The sequence below is a fragment of the Pan troglodytes genome, chromosome 10 (assembly GCF_028858775.2).
Source record: "Pan troglodytes isolate AG18354 chromosome 10, NHGRI_mPanTro3-v2.0_pri, whole genome shotgun sequence".
NCBI lineage: Eukaryota > Metazoa > Chordata > Mammalia > Primates > Hominidae > Pan > Pan troglodytes.
Genome location: NC_072408.2, coordinates 46,382,647 through 46,401,635, shown reverse-complemented (window position 1 = coordinate 46,401,635; position 18,989 = coordinate 46,382,647). Strand labels below are relative to the sequence as shown.

The 18,989-nt window shown below is 45.4% G+C and overlaps 1 protein-coding gene across 4 annotated transcripts in view; it reads left to right on the top strand.

Moving 5' to 3' along the window:
* Positions 1 to 18,989, top strand: part of SPATS2 (spermatogenesis associated serine rich 2) — a 160,987-nt gene that overhangs the window by 99,553 nt on the left and 42,445 nt on the right. For all 4 annotated transcript variants that reach the window (XM_016923475.4, XM_016923476.4, XM_063786715.1 and 1 more), the window contains one exon: positions 15,213 to 15,292. In XM_016923475.4, the coding sequence (XP_016778964.3) occupies positions 15,213 to 15,292 (80 nt within the window). The remainder of the gene's footprint in view (positions 1 to 15,212; positions 15,293 to 18,989) is intronic.

Here is an 18,989-nt window from a genome sequence, read left to right as displayed (position 1 = left end):
CTCAAAAAAAAAAAAAAAAAATTAACCAGGCATGGTGGTGTGTGCCTGTAGTCCCAGATATTTGGGAGGTTGAGGCAGGAGAATCACTCAAGCCTGGGAGTTTGAGGCCACGGTGAGCTGTGATCCTGTCACTGCACTATGGGCTGGGTGACAGAGCAAGACCCTGTCTCTAAAAAAAAAAAAAGAAAGAAAAAACAAAGTAAAATAAAACTTTTCACAGCTGAGAAATATGGGCCAGGCACAGTGGCTCACATCTGTAATTCCAGCACTTTAGGAGGCTGAGGCGGGCGGATCACTTGAGGTCAGGAGTTCAAGACCAGCCTGGCCAACATGGTGAAACCCCATCTCTGGTAAAATACAAATTAGCTGAGCGTGGTGCTGCACGCCTGTAATCCCAGCTGCTTGGGAGACTGAGGCAGGAGAATTGCTTGAACCCAGGAGGCAGACGTTATAGTGAGCCAAGGTCACGCCACTGCACTCCAGCTTGGGCAACAGAGTGAGATTCTGTCTCAAAAAAAAAAAAGAAGGAAAAAACATGCAACTCAACACTCTCTCCCTGAAAAATGTTTGATTTTTCATTCATCTCATTCAAAAAGGTTGAACTGTACTTTTTTGACAACTCAAAGACAAGATTTTATTCTGGCTACCAAGTTGTTTCTCCTTTTTTTTTTTTGAGATGGAGTTTTGCTTTTGTTGCCCAGGCTGGAGTGGTGTAATGGCACAGTCTTGGCTCACTGCAACCTCCACCTCCCAGGTTCAAGTGATTCTCCTGTCTCAGCCTCCCTAGTAGCTGGGATTACAGACGTCCACCACCACGCCCAGCTAATTTTTGTATTTTTAGTAGAGACGGGTTTTCATCATGTTGGCCAGGCTGGTCTTGAACTCCTGAACTCAGGAGATCCTCCTGCCTCGGCCTCCCAAAGTGCTGGAATTACAGGCATGAGCCACCACTCCTGACCCCATTTCTCATTTTTAGGAGTAATTTTTTTTCTATGTGAAATAGACTGGTTTTATTGATAGTGCTAGAAATGTTTTGAGCCTTTTGTTCACTTCCACCTGAAGTATTTACATTATTTATATACCATTTTAAGTCTATTATTTTCTCTAAAAGTTAAATTCCAAACTAAATTGTAAATTATATTTGTGGTTTTGGTACAAATTAAAACAATAATAGAGATCAAAGAAAGAAAAATATAACTTAGGAGCAGTTCACCAGCTGGTAAATCAACTGCATTTGCTTCTCATGTACCTTCTGGTTCTTATCTGTTAGCAAGACTTCTTAAATTCTGCCTAGTGATAATCATGCCATAAGATCATCTCCTTCAGTTACCTTTTTTTGAGTGTGTCCCAACCACCTAGTACAGTTAGTTGTGTATGATCTTCTTGAGGAGCAATCAGAAGAGACTTGTGAAATATCATCATTAGCCTGTTAGCCTTGTTCCAGTGTTTTGTTGCTTACCCATCAAAACTTTAAACTTATATTCAGCATATTTGTTTCTGCCTTAATTTAAGCTCGTACTTCCTTTGTAGCTTCAAGGGAATAAAGAACAATTGTGTGACATCCTCTTTTTTAAAAACTTTGAAGGTAAATAAGAAAGGCAATGTGAACATGAGTAATAGTATAAAACACTGACTGTTAGAACCAAACAAACTCAATTTTTAAATTCCATCTCTGTCACTAGCTAGTTAGGCTGTCCTAGCAAGCTAGGAAATCTGTTTACTGCTCTAGGTCTCCTCTTCCTTTCCTGTAAAATGGCAAGATTGCAGAAGACTTGTATGTAGGGATATCAAGAGGATTAACTGAGATGATTCATGTAGAGCTCCTTCACAGTGTCTAGCAGAATGAAGCACTCATTAATGCCAGCTGCTGTTATGGTGGTCTGTTTAGCCTTTTTCAACTTGAGACCATTTATAATTCCTGTAACTCAGTAGTTCTCACCTGTTAGACCCATTGTTCCCTTTTTATTTATTTTTTATTATTATCTTTTGAGACAGAGCCTTGCTCCATCAACCAGGCTGAAGTGCAGTGGCACAGTCAGCTCACTGCAGCCTCAAACATTTGAGCTCAAGCGATCATCCTGCCTTAGCCTCTTGAGTAGCTGAGACCACAGGAAAGCACCTCGCTAATTTTTTTAAAAACTGTTTTATAGAGACAGGATCTCACTGTGTTGCCTAAGCAGGTATCAAGTTTTAGGTTTCAAGTGATCTTCCTGGCTTGGCCTCCCAAAGTGCTTGGATTACAGGTGCGAGCCACTGTGCCTGGCCAAAATTTGTATTTTAACCATTTTTAAGTGTATAGCTCAGTGGCATTAGTACACTCCCATTGTTGTACAACCATTACTGTCATTCATGTCCAGAACTCTTTTCATATTGTAAAACTGAAACTCTATACCCATTAAACAGTAACTTACCATTCCCTCCCAGTTGTTGGCAACCACCATTCTACCTACTGTCTTTGTGAATTTGACTACTCTAGGTAACACATATTTAAGTGAGATTAAGCTGGGTTCAGTGGCTCATACCTGGATTCCCAGTACTTTGGGAGGGTCATTTGAGCCCAGGAGTTTGAAACCAGCCTGGGCAACACAGTGAGACCCCGTCTCTACAAAAAAATTTAAAAAATTACCCAGGGCATGGTGGGGCGTGTCTTTAGTCCCTGCTTCTTGGGAGGCTGAGGTGGGAGGATCACATAAGCCCAGGAGGTTGAGTCTATAGTGAGCCAAGGTTGCGCCAGTGCACTTCAGCCTGGGTGACAGAGCAAGACTCTGTCTCAAAAGTGCCCCCCAAAACAAAAATTTATTATTGAAAAGTTTAAAATTATAAAAATAGAAGAGTATGAGGAACTCCTATATACCTGTAACTCAGGTTCAATAATTAGCTACATATGGCTATTTTTTTTTGTCTGTCTTTCCACCCACCACCGATGGGTTTATTTTGAAGCAACTTTCTCCCACTATCTTAAGGAAAGACTTTAAAAATAAAACATAAAATGTACTAACCAAAATTGAAAAGAATTGATGTCAGTACATTATTACATATAGAATTAAGAACATCTGTTCATTAAAAGGCACAATTAAGAGAATGAAAAGGCAAGTTACAGAATGGGAGAAGAAACTTGGAATTATATTTAACAGATAGAGAAACACAACAAATCAATAAGAAAAAGACAACTCCCCTTCCCAGAAACTGGGCAAGAATAGGCATGTCAGGAAAGAGAATATCCAAATGGCTTATTTTATATATTTTTATATATATATATATATAATATTATATTATATTATATTATTATATTATTCAGTCTCTTTAGAAGTAAGTGAAATGCAAATTGAAACCCTAATGAAATAACTGTAATACTGATCTCATGCCAGAATCACTAAAATTGAAAAGAATAACAGGGCCAGGCGTGGTGTCTCATGGCTTTAATCCCAGCACTTTGGGAGGCTGAGGTGGTCGGATCCCTTGAGCTCTGGAGTTTGAGACCAGCCTGGGCAACATGGCTAAACCCCGTCTCTACAAAAAGTAAAAAATTAGCCAGACGTGGTGGCGCATGCCTGTAATCCCACTGTAATCTCAGCTACTCAGGAGGCTTAGGCTGGAGGATTGCTTGAGCCCGGGTAGTCGAGGCTGCAGTGAGCCATGATTATGTCACTGCACGCAGCCTGGGCAACAGAGTGAGACCCTGTCTCAAAAAAAAAAAAAAAAAAAGACAACAACAACAACAAACAGAATAATGAAAGCAAAGAGTGTATGGAGTGTATGGGGAACAATAGAAACTTGGCTGGGCATGGTGGCTCATGCCTATAATTCCAGCACTTTGGGAGGCCGAGACAGGCAAATCACCTGAGTTCAGGAGTTTGAAACCAGTCTAGCCATCATGGCAAAAAACCCATCTCTACTAAAAATTAAAAAATTAGCTGGTCGTGGTAACATATGCCTGTAATCCCAGCTACTCAGGAGGCTGAGACAGTAGAATCACTTGAGCCCAAGAGGTGGAGGTTGCAGTGAGCTGAGATCACACCACTGTACTCCAGCCTGAGCAACAGAGCAAGACTGTCTCACACACACATACACACACACAAAAATCTCAAACACTGCTAGTGAGAATCTAAATTGGTACAGCGTCTTTGAAAAACTGTTTGACAGTATGTACTGAAGTTGAAGCTACACATATCATATTTAGTTCTATTTTTGTATATATTCAACAGAAGTGCATTCCTAGGTACACCGTAACACTTGTACAAGAATATTGAAAACAGCATTGTTTGTATTGTCCCAAAACTGGAAGCAACCCAGTTGCCCATCACTAGCAGGATAAGTAAATAATGGCATAATCATACCGTGAAATATTATTCAGCAATGAAAACGAATAAACTGCCTTTACTTGTAAGAAGCTAACATGAGTCTTACAACATGATGTTGAGCAAAAATCCAAATGCACACCAAAAATAAAATGCATACAGGGTTATTCCTTTTATAGATAATGATAAAACTAAACCATAATATTTAGGGATGTATGCTTCAGTGGTATGAATTCAGTGATTGTATTAGTCCGTTTTCCTGCTGCTGATAAAGAAAGGAAGTGGAAGTCCAGAGAGCGATTACCTTTGGTGAGTGGGAGAGGATTGAGAGGGGGCGTGAGGAAGACTTCTAAGCACTAGCAGTGTTTTACTTATTCACCTGGGTAGGAGTACTGGGTATTTGCTTTGTGATAAATTATCAGACCAGAATCCTTTATGTGTTTGCATCGTACCTGTGTTATATATCACCATAACTTTTTTTAAGAGGACATTTCATTTGGCCAGAACAGGCTTAATTAAACAAGTGTGTTACTTACATAGAGTGTCTCTTATCTTCACAAGTTTAACACTTAAAGCTGCCTTGTGATAATTTTAACAATTAGTTGGAGACAGGAATATTTATAATTGAAGTTGATTATTGACTTCTAAGTCAGTTTAAGAAAAAAGAATCTGACAGGTTTAATTCTCATTGACATGAAGGTTAATGAGTGAGGAGTGACAGATTTTGCAGTGCCGTAGTGTTATGAGAAAGGTCATGGTTTAGTTGGAGACAGAAGCAAGCAATTAGGATTGGCCTATTCATTTCTGTACTTTGAAGCAAGGTAGATGGGTGGAGAGGGAAAGCATTCACTCTTTTACAGTTCTAAAAGGAATATCCAAAACAAAGTCTTTTATAACAACAAACAACTTCTCTCAGATCTAAACTGGAATTAGTGCTATTATGTATGAAATGAAACACAGATTTAAAATAAGAAATCATTTCCCATTCCTCACCGTCCAGATTCTTACTAGCTATTCTGTACTGATCTTAGTTAACTGGAAGTTTAATACCTGGTTGTCTATCACTGGCAGAATAGATAAATAAATAATGGCATAATCATACAATGAAATATTATTCAGTGATTGTATTAGTCTGTTTTTTTGCTGCTGATAAAGACATATCCGAAACTGGGCGATTTACAAAAGAAAGAGGTTTATTGGATTTACAGTTCCACGTGACTGGGGAGGCCTCACAATCTTGGCGGAAGGCAAGGAGGAGCAAGTCACATCTTAATGTGTATCTCTATTTGCAACAGGCAGAGAAACTCCCGTTTTTTAAAACCATCAGATCTCATGAGACCTATTCACTATCACAAGAGCAGCACAGGAAAGACCCGCCCCCATGATTCAGTCATCTCCCACCGGGTCTGTCCCACAACACATGGGAATTATGGGAGCTACAAGATGACATTTGGGTGGGGACGCAGAGCCAAACCATATGAAAATGAGTAAACTGCCTTTACTTGCAAGAACATAAGATGAGTCTTACAATATGATGTTAAGCAAAAATCCAAATGCACGCCAAAAATAAAATGCATACAGGGTTATTCCTTTATAGATAAAGGTAAAACTGAACCATAATATTTAGGGATATATGCTTAAGTCGTATGAATTATAACGAAGTATTAAAGATACTTTAATTTTTTGACTTACAGAATTGAATTTCTTTGAGTATTCTTGTTGCTACAAAAAAATTACAATTGAATTTCTTTACTGGTATACTGGTAGAATTGTTGTTGTTGTTGTTGTTGTTGTTGTTGTTGTTGTTTTGAGATGGAGTCTTGCTCTGTAGCCCAGGCTGGAGTACAGTGGCGTGGTCTCGGCTCACTGCAAGCTCCGCCTCCCTGGTTCAAGCAGTTCCCCTGCCTCAGCCTTCCGAGTAGCTGGGATTACAGGTGCACGTCACCACACCTGGCTAGTTTTTAAAATATTTTTAGTAGAGACAGGGTTTCACCATGTTGGCTAGACTAGTCTCGAACTCTTGACCTCAGGCAATCCACCCCACTTGGCCTCCCAAAGTGCTGGGATTACAGGCATGAGCCACTGTGCCCAGCCTGGTAGACTTCTTAAGAATCTGAAAGACGGAGAGGAATAGGAAGGAATTTTTTTAAAAACTGCATTTCATTTCGTATGTAGGAAAACAAATTCCAGACTAATGAAAGATGTCCTGGAGACAGAAGAGGGGGCATTAAAGTCAATATCATTGCCTCCTGGCTGTTCTCTAGAGTATAGTACTAATGATAGGGAAGTCGGGAAGGGAAGTGCTGGGAAGGGAAGGGCCGTGGTCCCTTTAAATGATATGGAAGGGTGGAAGGGCGTGGTCCCTGGCTAGGGCTCCATCCCGGGCCTAAGACCTAGGTGAGGATAGGCATTTTTGTTTTCCTGGCCAAATGTTGCATTTCCCAAGACCACCCTGGCCTGCCACGCCCCCATCCTGTGCCTATAAAAACCCAGAGACCCCAGCAGGAAGACACACAGGTGGCTGGACGTGGAGAGGAGCACGTCAGGGGAGGAACACACAGGTGGCCGGAGGTAGAGAGGAATGCACCGACAGTCACCAGCATGCCAGCAGGTCACCAACCGGCAGAATGACATGGAGTTTGGCTGGGGCAGTAGGAGGAGAGCCTGGGCCGCCTAGTGGCCCGACTCCAGGGAAAAACCGTCTCCCTTCTGGCTCCCCCATCTGCCGAGAGCTACTTCCACTCAATAAAACCTTGCACTCATTCTTCAAGCCCATGTGTAATCTGATTCTTCTGGTACAAGGCAAGAAACCCCAGGATACAGAAATGCCTCTGTCCCTGTGAGAAGACAGGGGTCTAACTGACACAACACAAGCAGCCTATGGATGGTAGGTTGCTAAACCGAAAGAGCATCCTGTAACACACACCCACTGGGGCTTCAGCTGTAAACATTCACCCCTAGACACTGCCTGTCCGTATGCTCCCCTAGAGGTTTGAGCAGCAGGGCACTGAAGAAGCGAGCCACACCCCCACTGCATGCCCTGTGAGGGGGACAAGGGAACTTTTCCTGTTGCACTAAGAAGGTTTGTGAAAGGTGGACTGACTTGGAGGAATTGACAGGATTATTACCAGAACAAACCTTTTAAACAATGAGACCCTCAATAGTTCTTGGAACTTAGCTGGGCATGGTGGCTCACGCCTGTAATCCCAGCACTTTGGGAGGCCGAGGCGGGCGGATCGCCTGAGGTCAGGAGTTTGAAACCAGCCTGACCAACATGGAGAAACCTTGTTTCTACTAAAAATACAAAATTAGCCAGCCATGGTGGCACATGCCTATAATCCCAGCTACTTGGGAGGGTGAGGCAGGAGAATCGTTTGAACCTGGGAGGCGGAGGTTGCAGTGAGCCAAGATCGCCATTACACTCCGGCCTGGGCAACAAGAGTGAAACTCCTCTCAAAAAAAAAAAAATTCTTGGAATTTAACAATTAAAAGCTTATTCTATTGCACCTACTGAAAACTCAGGAAATCTATGAGGGAAAGTAAGGTAGGATTTAATTGTTTGTCTACCTCCTTCCCATAAAAACCCTGATGTTTCCATCAAGCTCTACCTGGAAAATTCAGAACTCATTCTAGAAGTTTGGAAACTTCTTGATTTAAGTGCTTTGTCTCATAAGAAGAGGCACAGCATCCTTCAGAATATAGTTGAAATGGCACTCAAAGGAGCAAAGTAAGGAAAAAATTTCATCAGCTGTTGAGATTATAGGCAAGTGAAAGCTGAAATAACAGGAATATGAAAGGCTGTTTTCTTGCATTGAAGCAGATTGACTGGTAATTGGACAAGTGTGGATTTTTTCTGAACCTGTGAGTTGCAGTAGTCATCTGATAGAAGACTGATTGATGTAAGTCGGTATGCTTACAACCTCCGGAGAGGATATGTATAGTTTGACCATTGGCAACAAAGATGGCATTACTCTTAAATAAGTTTTGAAGAATTAAATATATATAAAAGTGTTAGCATTTCAAAAGGCTACAATAGCACACTATAGTAATATTAATTAAAGCAGACTAGAAGTCCTACAAAATGGCATTTGGACATATTTTTCTAAATTTCCCTGATGTGCTCTGATTTGGTCCCCTTCCAAACTTGATACCCTATTATTTACACATTCTCTTTTTCATAAATATTTTATTTCCTACCAAAACAGTCGTATTTCCTCCAATAAGTGGTAAGTTGGTAGATGAAGATTTACCACCCAGGAAATTAAAGTTAGTGGCATCTTTAGTTTTTGGTTTTTGTGGTTTTGTTTTTTTTTTTTTTTTAATTTTTGAGACAGGGTCTTGCTCTGTTGCCCAGGCTGGAGTGCAGTGGCATGCTCATAGCTCCCTGCAACCTCAGACTCCTGGGCTCAAGCAATCCTCTTGCCTCAGCCCGCCAACTAGTTAGGACTACAGATGCATGCATGCCAGCATGCCCAGCTACTTTTTAAATTTTTTATAGAATTGGGGTCTAGCTGTGTTGCCCAGGCAGGTCTCAAGCTCCTGGCCTCAGGCGATACTCCTATCTTGGCCTCCCAAAGTGCTGGGATTACAGGTGTGAGCCACTGCAGCCAGCCGGAATCTTTAGTTGTGAAGTTCTGAATAGGCCTGAAGTACTAATTCTTGTGACAATAACTTCCTTTTCTTTGCACTTATATTTGTACAATATAACCCCAGTCCCCACATTTGCCATTAGTGCACATGAAGAAACTGAACTCCACTTGTAATTTTATTGGTGACTTACATGTGGATTATTCTCAAAGTTGGCATGAGACAAAGCAATTCCAAGCAATTGGTCACTTTCTTTTATGGTCCAATATTGGCTGTGTTCAGTCTGAAGGAGAACTTCAGGTTGTTTAATTGTTCATTTCTGTAAGCATTGTCACTTACATAGGCTCTGCTCTTGAGTTTACTTTTTAGGAGAAAGTTGATACCATTAGAGAAAATATGTCAAGTAATAATCATACTTGTCAGGTTATCTAGACTTCTGGGCTTTACCTGTATTTAACTGGATCTTACCTCTTCTGGTCTTTCTTTGGCCATGGTGAAATTGTTACGGATCTTTGGAGTGTCACTTTTCTGGCCAGAAACCTCTGTGGCCAGTGATGCCTTTGCCTGAGTTCTTGTCCTGCATCCAGGAAGAATGATGTATACAAAGAAGTGGAAGGTGAACAAGATGAAAGAGAAGCTTTATTGAGTGTTACAACAGCTCAGCAGAGACCCGCAGTGGGTACCTCCTCTCTGTAGGCAGGTCGTCTCCTACAGAGTATTCAGCTCTCAGCAGAGAGGAGGCCCTGTAGAGGATGGTTTGCCAGCAGGTCATCCCATTGTCTCTGCAGCTCTCAGCAGAGAAGGTGGCTCCTCTCTGCAGCAGGTTGTCCCCGTCCTCTCTCCATCCCCTGCCCAGCTCTGGCTGAGCCTGGGGCTTTTGTCGACCTTAGAGGGGAGAAAGTGCGTGCCAGTTGGACCGTGGGTGGCCATGGGCGGGCCTGGAAAAGGCACCACAAGTCACTACCCGAGTATGCTGGACTAGCAGCCTGGCCCCCAGCCTTCAGAATGCCCTCCCTGGCCTGACAGTGGGGCCTAACCAGGGACCCACCCCCTTCTGCCCAAGAATCTGCCTGCCTCCTGCTGCCATTCATAGCACCCTGGCTCAGCCAACTTTGCTGAGACTGGAGCAGGTGCCGACAACAGGGAGAAGCCAGACAAGCAGGAGCAGGCTCTTCCTAGCCTGTGAGGGCAGGGAGGCCTTCCTGTGGCCTCAAGAGTACACGGATGCCTGAGTGTGCAGCTATGGTTTGGGCAGCTACAACTGGGAGATGGGGGGCTCCTGCCTGCTTCATGGAGCGGGAGGCCTGAGTCTACAGCCACAGTTTTGGCAGTGGCACCTGGGGAGTTCCTGCCCCAACTCAGAAGGGGTAGGGCTCCTGCTCCCCCTGCCACCCACTTTCAGGCTCCACTGAGTGTGTATCCCTGCTGGCCTGGTGGTGCCTCCCTGCTGCAGCCAGTGTGATGTGAATAATGTTATTACTCAACTTACTTTATGTATGTGTAAGGAATATCAGTAGATTATAGCAAGAATCTGAGATCCTTAGAAGAAAGGCTATATATCAAGGTACTGTTAAAATAATGGCAACTTGAGAACTAGTATATTTGGTGAGTTACACAGCACTAATGTAAAGCATAAAACCTGGACTGCCTTTTTGATTATACAGTAGGATTTACTGTGTGACTTTGGGCAAGGAGTAGTACCATGACTGATTTTCTCATCAATATGAGATTAAGAGAGGATATTCTGGGAGGGATTATAATTCCATTTTTCTCCTTGCTTGTCAGAGGGAATAATTTGCCATTATGTTAACAAAAGAAAGATACAAGCAATCCAAAACTGTAAGGTTTTGGTTGTCGAATTCAGATACAAATTCAGTAAACCCCATGAGAATCCTTAGACTTACTCCATACCTGGGTTCCACCCCCTCTACACTTGTCTCTATGGTGAGCAGCCTAGAATTTGGGCACAGGCTTTTCCATGATGGAGATAATCTGCTCATGGATAATTGTATCAAATTCACTTCAGTACCTCTAAGAGCCTTACTGTGTGTTCATATTAGCTCTGCCATACCTCTTTAGATAGCACCCAAGGTGGTAGAGCTTTTAATAATTTTCACTCCATAATAGTGTTATTGTGGAGGTCTAGCATATGTATTTGGTATTGTACAGTTAGATAAATTAATGCATTGTTGTTATATTGAGATGATTATTCTTTTTTTATCAGTCTCTTGCACTAGACAGTAAAACTCTAAGAGGGCAGGAAACGTTTCTTGTTCACTGTTGTATCCTAGTGTATCTCAACGCCTACAGCAGTACATGGATGTACAAAACACCTCTTAGAGACCTTGGTGACATTTCTTTTGTGAGTATAGCAAGAAGCAGAATTGCTGCATCATGTGGTAGTTCTATGTTTTATCTTTTAAGGAACCAACATGTGGTTTTTATTGGGGCTGTACCATTTTACATTTCCACTAGCAGTGCCCCAGAATTCCAGTTTTTCCACATTCTTGCCACACTTGTTGTTTTCTGTTTTTTTTTTTAATAAATAAATATGCACCCTGGGTATAAATATAATCAGAACTTTAAACCAAATTAATTCTAAAACACTTAGTACAGTATGATCTTCAGGTTAAATTATAAATTAACAGCAGAATGAGACTGTGTTTTAAAGCTTGTCAAGACACCTGTTCAAGGTTGATTTAATACATGGAATAATCAGGCTCAGCTATTTCTATGTCATTCTCAGTGCCTAAAAACAACTTTTACCTAATTTTTGAAGCCAGCAAAAACAATAATAACAAAACCTGTAGTATTTACAAATATGTCATTTGTACTGTAAATAACATACTTTTTCTCAAATATACCTGAATGTGTGCTATTTGAAATAATTCCAACCAGCCTGACCAACATGGTGAAACCCTGTCTCTACTAAAAATACAAAAATTAGCCAGGCGTGGTAGCGTGTGCCTGTAATCCCAGCTACTGGGAATGCTGAGGCAGAAGAATGGCTTGAACCCGGGAAGCGGAGGTTGTAGTGAGCCAAGATCACAGCATTGTACTCCCCGCCTGGGCAACAGAGCGAGACTCCGTCTCCAAAAAAAAAAAGAAAGAAATAATTCCAAAAAAACTTTTGAAATGGTTCCTGATAGAGTGAAATAAATAAGAAAGCTCAACAAGCTCAAGGCTTCCTCATTTTTTTTTTTTTTTTTTTTTTTTTTTTTGGAGATGGAGTCTTGCTCTGTCACCCAGGCTGGAGTGCAGTGGCTCATTCTCGGCTCACTGCAACCTCTGCCTCCCGGGTTCAAGCAATTCTCCTGCTTCAGCCTCCCCAGTAGCTGGAATTACAGGTGCCTGCCACCATGCCTGGCTAATTTTTGTATTTTTAGTAGAGACGGGGTTTCACCATGTTTGCTGATCTCGAACTCCTGACTTCAAGTGATCCGCCCGCCTCAGCCTCCCAAAGTGCTGGGATTACAGGTGTGAGCCACTGCATCTGGCCTAGGCATCCTCATATTCTTTATGAATCTTGCCTGAGAATTTTTTTTTTACCTGAACACCCAGGATTAGAGAAATTTAGCAGCACTTTTTCCTTAAAAATGTGTTTCTGGTAGAATACATGCTCTTGTATCACAGCTAAATATTAATAAAAAGATGAAATCCTGCCTTATTTCTTACCAATAGAATTAGGTAAATCTTAAGCTTTCTTTTCATGAAAAAATAAGAGTTTAAAAATCACTAAGTATTGATGGGAATTAAAAATTACTTTCTGTATAATACTAAGAGATATTTAGGTGCCAGTTGATTAAAGTAAGGTTTTGAATCTACTTGAGGTGTTTGTTTAAGTTTAAAAAGGCAGTATCAGCTAGTGAGTAGACAAATTAAGATGTTAGATTATTGCTTTGTCTTTTTGGTGACCTCATGTCATAGAATATAAATGCAAAATTGTCATTTGTGCCCTCTTGACCTATATAGACCATCTCAGTGCCTCCCATGCCCTCTGGCTTACTTAAGTTTGGCCATTGGGCAGCATTGGCAGGAGATTCCGAGGAAGGGAGGAGAGTAAGGTAGGGACTTTTATTCCTCTAATCTTTCTCTGAGGGGTAGCTGTGGGCTGAGTGTGTCCTTTGGCCAAAGGTCACAGCAACTGTCTGATGGTGCTTTCTATACCAGATGAAACAAAAATAAAAGGGCCCTTTCTGTCTTTGGCTCCTGTAACTGCTTCCTCCTCACACTCAAGTCTCAAGTAGCAGTGCACATTGCTTAAAAGCCAGCAAAAACAGTAACAAGAGGTACAGCCCTATCTTGGGTGGTTTCCCTACTCTTTGCTAGCACCTTTGAAAATACTCCTGTTATTAAACTCTATTAAGATTGCCCAATTTGAGTATGCCATTCGCTTCCTCTTTGGGATCTTGACTGAAATAGCTGCTTTATATATTTTTAATTATTATCCTAACAGTGTTCCAGATAAACCCTAATTATACTAATTTATTTTGGCCAATAATTGAGTGTTTGCAGAACTACCCTTTGTTTTTTGTTTGTTTTTTGAGACAGGATCTCTCTCTGTCACCTAGCTGGAATGCAGTGGTGCATTCACGACTCATTGCAGCCTCAACCTCCCAGACTCCAGCTGTCTTCCCGCCTCAGCCTCCCAATTAGCTGGGGCTACAGGCAAGTGCCACCATGCCCAGCTAATTTTTCTCCTTTTTATAGAGGCAAGGTTTCACCATATTGTCCAGGCTGCTCTTGAACTTCTGGGCTCAAGCGATCCACCTGCCTTGGCCTCCCAAAATGTTCGGATTATAGGCGTGAACCACCACACCCAGCCTTTCCTTTGTTTTTCTTGCAGTTTGTGTCATCTAGTATGTTGTTAAAGGAAAAAAAAAAAAAAAAAAAACAGAGCTAGATAAGAGGCTAGTAATAGAACCCAAAATGCTGTTTTGTGTTCCCTCTTTTCCCTAAAAGAGATTGGTGGTTTGATTCACTAATAAGTGGATTATTGATGTCCTTCATATCATCCCACTGCTCATTAATACCTCTTTGGGGGAGGATACATTAAAACATTCGAGTTATATCATTTGGCTGATCTATAGGAATTCTGAGAAGGTTCTAAATAGTGCTTTGGTTCTATAAGATCTTCGTTTTTGTAGACTGTGTCTCTTTTCAATTAATAAAGATAATTGGGAGTTAACCATATTATATAGTCATCTAGAAAACTCAAGCTTAAATACTGTTTGTATAAGTGTTAGCCGATTTTTCATTTGAGTAGCAGTCTAGAAATGGCCAGTATTAACAAAAGTTAAATCTAAATTAATTCAAGGTTCAAGATTAAGCCATGAAAGAATCTTTAATTGAAACATATCTGTAATAACAGCAAAATAATTTGGAAAGTGTACTAGAGTATTACCGTGGTTTTTTTGTACCCCTTTTCTTAACATTTTTCCTTTTACTTGCCTTGTTGAAATTCTAACTCCTAAGCTACTTCCAAGTACAGTGCAGAGATCAGTAATATTGTTATCACCTGGGAGTAAAAATCTGCCACAGGCCAGACTGCTGAATCACAACCTACATTTTAGCATAAGATTCCCTAGGTGGTAAGTATGCACATCAGAATTTGAAAAGCACTCTAACCATTTCCTGAGATTTTATCTTATTGGGTTAAAACAAAGCTGTTGAGTGTTAAAGCTGAAGTAATTTATTGATCACATAGGGGTAAAGAAACTGATTAAATTTGCACATAGCCTTTTTCTTTGTAAGTACAGAGAAACCAGAATCTTTTTTGTAATCAATCATATTGAACTGTTTTTCCATAACCTACAACTTGGATGCCTTGCTTCATCAAGCATTATATTAGGGACACACACATGAATGTATTCACGGCTTTATAGTCTACAAACATAATATGTATGGTTCCGGCTAGAAGAGGAAATAACTGTGTGTTGTTAATGCTACAGAAGCTCCCATCCCACTCACATTTTCAGATTCTTTAGTGTTAAATTTTACCATGGGGAGCTATTTACTTGTGACATTTTTAGAAGGCCTTAAGGTGGGATAATTAACAACAATATCAAGGATTACAGGACAGTCTAATATGTTGATGTATTTAGTGTTTACCTCAAGCTGTGACAGTTTTTATTAAAATTAAATTTCTGTATTATAAGTTTAATTCAAAAGGCAGTTATACGTTATCTATGTAACAGAATTTGCCAAATAGCAACTAAGTTGCTGTTAATTGTTTTATGGTACGAAAGCAGCCAGTCTTGGCCCTTCTGTCTTAGGGATGGATTATATTTGGATTATGTTGAATATATTTTTCCCTTATTCTTTCAGATTCATCAGGATTCATTTTTGATTTGCAGTCCAATACCGTACTGGCCCAGGGAGGAGCTTTTGAGAACATGAAAGAGAAGGTAAGACTAGTCACTATGGATAGTAAACTTAAATGTCATAGGAAAATTTAGGTACTAATACGACTAGTGGCTACCACAAACTCATTATGAGACTGAAATTTTAAGAATAAAACAATGCCACTATATATCAGAGAGTGACGGCCATAAATAGGTTCTGATTGCGCAGAACCTATTAACCTATTAAATGCAAACATTTTCTTTGCCTATCTCCATGTATATTCATTCTAAATTCTTTTGAAGATATTCAGTATTAATTAGTTGATTAATATTTATGTGGCTGAGTGTATCTCACTTGGCAACATTCCTTAAGGAACAATCTGAATAGGATCTTCCCAAGTACTTGAAGAGCATTCTTAAGTCCAGGAGGCTTCAGAGCCAAGACAAGAAATAGGTCTTTTTTTTTTTTTTTTGAGACAGAGTCTCGCACTGTCACCCAGGCTGGAGTGCAGTGGCCGATCTGGGCTCACTGCAAGCTCTGCCTCCCGGGTTCGCGCCATTCTCCTGCCTCAGCCTCTCCAAGTAGCTGGGACTACAGGTGCCCACCACCATGCCCGGCTAATTTTTTGTATTTTTAGTAGAGACAGGGTTTCGCTGTGGCCTTGATCTCCTGACCTCGTAATCCGCCCGCCTCGGCCTCCCAAAGTGCTGGGATTACAAGCGTGAGCCACCATGCCCGGCCGAAATAGGTCTTTCGTGGGTTTTTTCGGGACAGTCTCACTCTGTCACCCAGGTTGGAGTGCAGTGGCACGATCTCAGCTCACTGCAATCTCTGTCTCCTGGGTTCAAGTGATTCTCGTGCCTCAGCCTCCTGAGTAGCTGGGATTACAGGCGTGCATCATCACGCCCAGCTAATTTTTGTATTTGTAGTGGAGACAGGGTTTCTCCCTGTTGGCCAGGGTGATCGCAAACTCCTGGCCTCAAGTGATCCACCCGCCTCAGCCTCCCAGAGTGATGGGATAGTCACGACACCTGGCCAGAAGTAGATCTAAGGAGCATTCTTTTGGAAGAAAACCAAGTGGTTTTAGTAATGTAGCCCTCAACGAGCTGTACTGAGAAAAACATAAAAGCTTTATGGGCTCTCTTTTTTTTTTTTTTTTTTTTGAGACAGAGTCTTACTCTGTAACCCAGGCTGGAGTGCAGTGACGCAATCTCGGCTCCCTTTAGCCTCCACCTCCTGGGTTCAAGTGATTCTCATCCCCCAGCCTCCTGAGTAGCTGGAATTACAGGCGTCTGCCACCATGCCTGGCTAATTTTTTTTTTTTTTAATTTATTTATTTTTATTGATCATTCTTGGGTGTTTCTCACAGATGGGGATTTGGCAGGGTCATAGGACAATAGTGGAGGGAGGGTCAGCAGATAAACAAGTGAACAAAGGTCTCTGGTTTTCCTATGCAGAGGACCCTGCGGCCTTCCATAGTGTTTGTGTCCCTGGGTACTTGAGATTAGGGAGTGGTGATGACCCTTAACGAGCATGCTGCCTTCAAGCATCTTTTTAACAAAGCACATCTTGCACCGCCCTTAATCCATTTAACCCTGAGTGGACACAGCACATGTTTCAGAGAGCACAGAGTTGGGGGTAAGGTCACCGATCAACAGGATCACAAGGCAGAAGAATTTTTCCTAGTACAGAACAAAATGAAAAGTCTCCCGTGTCTACCTCCCTCTACACAGACATGGCAACCATCCGATCTCTCAATCCCTTCCCCGCCTTTCCCCCGCTTCTATTCCACAAAACCGCCATTGTCATCATGGCCCATTCCCAATGAGCTGCCGGGTACACCTCCCAGACGGGGCGGTGGCCGGGCAGAGGGGCTCCTCACTTCCCAGTAGGGGCGGCCGGGCAGAGGCGCCCCTCATCTCCCGGACCGGGCGGCTGGCCGGGTGGGGAGCTGACCCCCCCACCTCCCTCCCAGACGGGGCGGCTGGCCAGGCAGAGGGGCTCCTCACTTCCCAGTAGGGGTGGCCGGGCAGAGGCGCCCCTCATCTCCCGGACCGGGCGGCTGGCCGGGTGGGGAGCTGACCCCCCCACCTCCCTCCCAGACGGGGCGGCTGGCCAGGCAGAGGGGCTCCTCACTTCCCAGTAGGGGCGGCCGGGCAGAGGCGCCCCTCACCTCCCGGACGGGGCGGCTGGCTGGGCGGGGGGCTGACCCCCCCACCTCCCTCCCGGATGGGGCGGCTGGCCGGGCAGGGGGGCTGACCCCCCCACCTCCCTCCCGGACGGGGCGGCTGGCCGGGCAGAGGGGCTCCTCACTTCCCAGTAGGGGCGGCCGGGCAGAGGCGCCCCTCACCTCCCGGACGGGGCGGCTGGCCGGGCGGGGGGCTGACCCCCCCACCTCCCTCCCGGTCGGGGCGGTTGGCCTGGCGGGGGGCTGACGCCCCCACCTCCCTCCCGGACGGGGCGGCTGGCCGGGCAGAGGGGCTCCTCACTTCCCAGTAGGGGCGGCCGGGCAGAGGCGCCCCTCACCTCCCGGACGGGGCGGCTGGCCGGGCGGGGGGCTGACCCCCCCACCTCCCTCCCGGTCGGGGCGGCTGGCCGGGCAGGGGGCTGACCCCCCCACCTCCCTCCCGGTCGGGGCGGCTGGCCTGGCGGGGGGCTGACACCCCCACCTCCCTCCCGGACGGGGCGACTGGCCGGGCGGGGGGCTGACTCCCCCACCTCCCTCCCAGATGGGGCGGCTGGCCAGGCGGGGGGCTGACCCCCCCACCTCCCTCCCGGACGGGGTGGCTGGCCGGGCGGGGGGCTGACCCCCCCCACCTCCCTCCCGGTCGGGGCGGCTGGCCTGGCGGGGGGCTGACACCCCCACCTCCCTCCCGGACGGGGCGACTGGCCGGGCGGGGGGCTGACTCCCCCACCTCCCTCCCAGATGGGGCGGCTGGCCAGGCGGGGGGCTGACCCCCCCACCTCCCTCCCGGACGGGGTGGCTGGCCAGGCGGGGGGCTGACCCCCCCCACCTCCCTCCCGGTCGGGGCGGCTGGCCTGGCGGGGGGCTGACACCCCCACCTCCCTCCCGGACGGGGCGACTGGCCGGGCGGGGGGCTGACTCCCCCACCTCCCTCCCAGATGGGGCGGCTGGCCAGGCGGGGGGCTGACCCCCCCACCTCCCTCCCGGACGGGGCGGCTGGCCGGGCAGAGGGGCTCCTCACTTCCCAGTAGGGGCGGCCGGGCAGAGGCGCCCCTCACCTCCCGGACGGGGCGGCTGGCCGGGCGGGGGGCTGACCCCCCCACCTCCCTCCCGGTCGGGGCGGTTGGCCTGGCGGGGGGCTGACGCCCCCACCTCCCTCCCGGACGGGGCGGCTGGCCGGGCAGAGGGGCTCCTCACTTCCCAGTAGGGGCGGCCGGGCAGAGGCGCCCCTCACCTCCCGGACGGGGCGGCCAGCCGGGCGGGGGGCTGACCCCCCCACCTCCCTCCCGGACAGGGCGGCGGGCCAGGCGGGGGGGCTGACCCCCCCCACCTCCCTCCCGGATGGGGCGGCTGGCCGGGCAGAGGGGCTCCTCACTTCCCAGTAGGGGCGGCCGGGCAGAGGCGCCCCTCACCTCCCGGACGGGGCGGCTGGCCGGGCGGGGGGCTGACCCCCCCACCTCCCTCCCGGTCGGGGCGGCTGGCCGGGCAGGGGGCTGACCCCCCCACCTCCCTCCCGGTCGGGGCGGCTGGCCGGGCAGGGGGCTGACCCCCCCACCTCCCTCCCGGTCGGGGCG